The following is a 5,830-nucleotide window of genomic DNA, read 5'->3' on the forward strand; positions in this document are numbered from 1 at the left end:
AGTGTGCAGAATGCACACGTCACAACAACAGGTAATCATTGTGTGATTGACAGTAAACAGAGAGAAAGTTGATGTGGAAGATATGCAGATATTGGTGCACTGATTTGGGAGGGTTTCTTCAAAATGTAATCCACTACAGATGACCAATACATGTTAAAAATTATAACCCAACATAATCTACTGGAATTTTAGCTAAATAATTTGGGTTAGGTACTATGTATGGAGTTAGAGACAGACTGTACTGGTTGATTGATTGATCATAGCAGCAACATTGCACATTTTTTGTCAGCTCTGAGAAGTCATTTATTTGCCATTTGGTATCACTATAAAAGGAGCATGGGTTTTTCAAAATGCCAACCCCCCAAAAAACTAGTGAAAGTTTACAATCTGAACCTAACAAAACCGTACTGGTTCTGGACCTGTACGCTAGGCTCTCCGGGTCATCCAGGTTTTGATGTTCTAGGCCAGGCATCGTAGGTTGTCCGTTTGGAGGCTGTTGAGGGCCTTGTCTCGGAGCTCGTCTGGGCTCACACACCTCAGGGCCCCCAGTGGGGACAGACTGGCCTTGGTCTGTCCCATCCATTGCACCAGGGGGCTGATGTTACAGTCACACTGCCAGGGATTGTCATGGAGGTACAGCCTTTTCAGCTCTGATGAGAGTTAGAATGAGGTCTGATTATAATCTGAGTCGTGTTGGCATGATTCAAAAGAACAAAATATGTCAGTCTTTCAACCCGAACCAGTTTTTCTTTTACTTGAGGTTTGCATATACACATCATTCATGTTACTAATATTACTTTGTTTCTTGGATGTATGAATTGGAAAAACTATGCAGATGTCACATTAAAATATGGAGTGATAAAAGTGCTCGGGTTCAAGTAAAGCATTTCACGAGCGGTTAAACTGAAATAATAAACAAAATACAAAATACCCTTCAAAGAGTTTTGTGTGATTTCCATCACACACCGGCATGTGATGAAAATACACGGTCGCAAATAACATGAAAAGTGTTGGCCACTGTTTCGATCCATGCCCCTTGTCTGTTCCTTTGAAAAGGGGACAGCATGCATGCCGATGGCATAGTGCTAATTAAGATGTTAAGCTTCAGAAGCACACATTCCCTTGCTGGTCTAGGTTCAAATCCCGGGGGCTGTCTATTGGTCTGATGGCCCATTATTCCGACGTCCCAAGAATCTGAAAAAGGTTCGGTTAGTGTGAGGTTAGGATTAGGGTTGGTTATAATGTGCACCATCAGACCGGTGGAACAATGGCCCATCGGACTAATGGCACGACACCCAAATCCCACCACAGCCATTATCTGAGCCTGAGCCCCCTTCAACTCCTACTTTGTCTTCCCCTTGGCTTTCCTAACACCTCAATAAACACACAAAACTGAAAGTGGGGTGGCGAAGTGGTTGCTCTCCTTTCCAAAAGAGGAAATGGGACAGTGAGAGGACAAGTCTTACCGGACAGCTGGGTGAACATGTTTGGGTCGACCGTCTTGAGGCGGTTCCCGCTGAGAGCCAGCTGGGAGAGTTTGGGTGTGCTCCGGAACAGATCCACGGGCAGACGCTCAATCTCGTTGTTACGCAGGTAGAGCTCCTGGTTCAACATTCAACACATCCATGTTTCAGGCTTTGTGTATATCATACAAACATACAGAGTGACTTTCAGTTACCGAGTATGTTTCACTGGAAAATATAATGCATGGAGAGTATTGATCCTGTGTTGTTGTTGCAGGCTATTTCTCTAGTCCCAAGGCCACACTGCATCTTCAATGCATTGTACTTATAATGTCCTCTTAGAAATACAAGAACTACTGTTCTACACAGGAATAGTTGAATTGAACCTTACAGGGCCAAAGTCAAATGTAGTTTCACAAAATGCCATTAGATGGCATTTGACTAACAACCGGTTAATGTTAGTTCCACATTTAAACTGGTGAGCAATATATTGAAATATTTAATGTGATAGATATAACGTATCTAATATAATATTATTGTATAATATATTTCTTATATTAAGAATTTTTTTTTTTTAAATCAACAGAGATAAATATATATATTATTTTGATTGTTTCTTTTAACAATGAATCATCACCAAAATCATCTCTCCTCTATCTGTCCTTTGATTTCTATAACAAATGTATGTTTACATTTTCTTAGTTGTTAGTTGTTTCCATTATTTGATAGAGAGAGAGATTTATCATGGAGGAACAGTATGTGTTAAGTACGTTTAGAGAACATGTGACTTCATTGATTTTTGATTTTTGATTATTGCGCTCTTTTTTCTCTCTAAGCACCTTAGCGTCTATAAGTATATCATGCACAGTATACATACATTGCTGCTATGCTCAGGCACCTTAGTTTGTCTCTTATCTCAGGTACTTTGTAAATATGTAGATAACTTGTTTTTGGCCTTCTATTGTTCTCTTGTTGATCTCCTTCCCACTTGCCCCCTACCCCTCTTCTTCTTCTCTCTCCCCACTCTTCTTTCTACGGAATCTAACGTTGCGATGGGAGTGATGTACAAAAACAAATTTCACCCACTTTTTACCTTGTAAACCTGTGATGTGACAATAAACCTGATTCTGATTCTGATTATTACCATCTGGTCCATACAAAAGTCACATGCACTACTTTCAACAGGACAAGGTGGAATGATGTTATCACCTCCAGGTTGGTCAGACCATCCAGTGTCGCAGCTGTCAGGGTGGTTAGGAAGTTATTATCTAGAACCAGCATCTCCAGAGTCGACAAAGGTCTGAATGCCCCAGCAGGAATGGTCTTCAGACTGAGAGTGTGGAAGAGAATTGGAAAGCCTAATTAAATTGAACTTGGAATAGAATTGTATTAATGTTTGATGATAAAAATGTATTAATATCCTATAATAGGATAGACATGTGTATAGTAGTAAGCCTTGGTCTTTTTTTTATTTAGGAGGTTTATGTGACAAACCGCTTGATCATTTAGAGCATACAGTACATGTGGCACAGGTGTAAAAAGTTCCTGCCCACCACCGTTAAGACTGGGGTTTGACTGAGCACACAATATTGTCTGTGTTCATGGCTGGGAAGCCAGCAGGACACTGTCAATGCATTTCACTTATTGACATTTTCTCTGTCGCTGCATTAGTGACTGAAACAGGTTGGTCGGGGCTCCTGTGTGGCAGGGAGTGGAACTGGGAGGGACAGCGTATTCCTCCACATGCATTACGTCCTCTTAGTGAAACTCCTTACTGTCAGGTGAATGTGGACCGGAGGGGAAATGTGGTTGTCTACACCTTTCCCAGACCAAAGAAGAGGGGAGTGACAGGACATTACAAATGGGAGGTAACTGGCAACAACTAAATTAGAGAGAAAATGTACAGGTAAACGCTTTTTTTTTTAAATAGCGGGTTTTTTTTTAAGGCCATTTAAGAGCAGTCACAAATAAAATGTACAGTACTTTTAGGATCTGAACTTTATATAAATGAGTCTACTACAGTAGGGACATTAAAAAGAAAGAAGAACATTAGTGGATAAGAGGCTATGGTTAGGAGGTTCTTCCTGGGACCAACCATTTTTCAACATTCATCATTTACATCTACTGTAAAGGTTAATTTATGCTTCAGTGAAAAGGTATCATGAAACTTGTCACATGTAACATGTTGTTTTACACTTTTTTTTATCTGTGCTGAAAACTTCCAAATGGATTAGATAAGATGACATTAGATTAGAAATTTAACAGATGAGTTTTATCATGAGAGTATTACAAAATACAAGCAAAATTTATGAGAATAATGATGTATTAACTGTAAGTTCCAATTGCTGGGGCATGTGGTAGAACAGTGGTTCTCAACTGCCCGGGGCCCACTGGTGGACCATCAGGATATTGCAAGTGGGCCCCAAGTAATTGACAAAACTCAAAAATGTGAATGATAATATAATATTGATATTACAAAATGTATGTAAAAAAAAAGAAAAGTTTATTTTTCTTTGAAATGAGCTTTCATTGTGATACCGATAAATAGGAACTTAATGTTATTTCATTGATCCAAGCCAGAACACAAATAAACATGCTCTGAAAATGCAATGCGGCCAACACTTTTGAGATTGTCAAGTAGGCATTGATGCAGAAAAGGTTGAGAACCACTGTGGTAGAAAATGCTATATACGTAACGGCACATGGTGTTAGAACTTTGTAAATATGTAGATAACTTTGTAAATATGTAGATAACTTGTTTTTGGCCTTCTATTGTTCTCTTGTTGATCTCCTTCCCACTTGCCCCCTACCCCTCTTCTTTTTCTCTCTCCCCATTTTCTACGGAATTTAACGTTGCGATGGGAGTGATGTACAAAAACGAATTTCACCCACTTTCTTACCTTGTAAACCTGTGATGTGACAATAAACCTGATTCTGATTCTGATTCTAGAAGTCAACGGCATATGGTACAGTGCTGTAGCTCACCTGTTGTTGTCTAGGTTGAGAAACATGAGCTCCTGAAGGCCAGTGAAGCTCTTTGGAGTGATCTTATGGAGACGATTCATGGCGAGATCTAACACTTTTAGCGCTATCAGAGGCTTGAAAGCATTAGACGGGAGCGTCGTCAGAGAGTTTAGTGGCAGGTCGAGATCTGACAGGTTCTTCATGCCCACAAACATGTCAGGTTTCACCCTGCTGATCTGGTTCTGACCCAGCATGAGGAAACGCAGGTTAAGAAGGTCCTGTTGATGGCAGAGGATGAAGGACGCAATTACAAGGAGATAGCGAAAACGGGAATTCATTTCTGGGGACATCCAGCTAATCGTCATCATTTATTCGTGTATCTTTATTTCTTACAATATTTGTATTGGATTGCATTGATCAGAATAAGAACACCTAATGCGAGACCAAGCCAAGACTGAGAACGGAATCTCAATCGATTCCAAAGATATTTCTGTTTTTCGAAAGGAAGAAAATACTGTATACCTTAATTTAAGCAAAATACAAATGCATACAATGCATTACACACATACATCAGCCATATTTAAAATTAGCACAAAACTGTCCTGAGTTCTTTCTTTGGTTCAGTTATACCTGGAATCCTTTTGGTGGAAGTTGGTTGATATGGTTGCCATAGAGATTGAGGAGCATCAGACGTCTAGCGCCAGAGAAAGCCTGGGGGTGAATGGACCTGATAGCGTTGCGTTCCAAATTGATACTCTCAATCTTTGGGATAGGCTTCAGAGCATTAGCCTTGATGTCCGTTATACCGTTCTCACCTTCAGGCAGCAGAAAGGAAGTTGAGTAAATGTATTTAATATGCAATCAATTGTAAATATTAATGCCTTACTTTGTCATACTACAGTGTCACTCAAAAGCAGCAAAAATAGCCGATCTACAAGCTCACAACACTATGAGATGTGAAGTGTTGTGAGCTTATAGATCTGCCATTTTTGCTAAAACATACAAGGTTTTCACCCGACAGCGACAATATAATGTCTATACCTAATTTCAGGATCCAGGCATCGGCTGGCAGCTTGGACGGGAAGGCCCGCAGTCCCCTCTTATGACAGCTGACCTCTGACCTTTCAGGACTGCTCCTCCTGGAGCACTGACAGGTGTCAGGACAACCCTCAACCATCACCTGCACCTGACCTTCCACCAGCCACGGCACAGCTAGCACTAACCACCACAATACACACTGCATCTCTTTCTCTGAGGAGGACACACACACACACACACACACACACACACACACACACACACACACACACACACATGTTTGTATTACAATAGTTATGAGCATTAGCATTTTAGGCAGGCATTGAAGATAGCTGAAAAATAGCCAAACATTGCATCACATTGTT

At 40.5% G+C, this 5,830-nt stretch overlaps 1 protein-coding gene across 1 annotated transcript; it reads right to left on the minus strand.

Annotated features, from left to right (window-relative positions):
* Window positions 1-459: 459 nt before the first annotated feature.
* Window positions 460-5,604, minus strand: LOC311062868 (uncharacterized protein; the record flags this gene model as incomplete). Its single annotated transcript, XM_084082088.1, has 6 exons — window positions 460-650; window positions 1,467-1,602; window positions 2,673-2,793; window positions 4,449-4,705; window positions 5,058-5,242; window positions 5,469-5,604. 6 exons carry the CDS (start codon window positions 5,602-5,604, stop codon window positions 460-462), a joined length of 1,026 nt encoding a protein of 341 aa, XP_083938214.1.
* Between the last annotated feature and the right edge of the window lie 226 nt (window positions 5,605-5,830).

This window comes from Gymnoscopelus microlampas (assembly GCF_963454915.1).
Source record: "Gymnoscopelus microlampas genome assembly, chromosome: 16".
Classification (NCBI taxonomy): domain Eukaryota; kingdom Metazoa; phylum Chordata; class Actinopteri; order Myctophiformes; family Myctophidae; genus Gymnoscopelus; species Gymnoscopelus microlampas.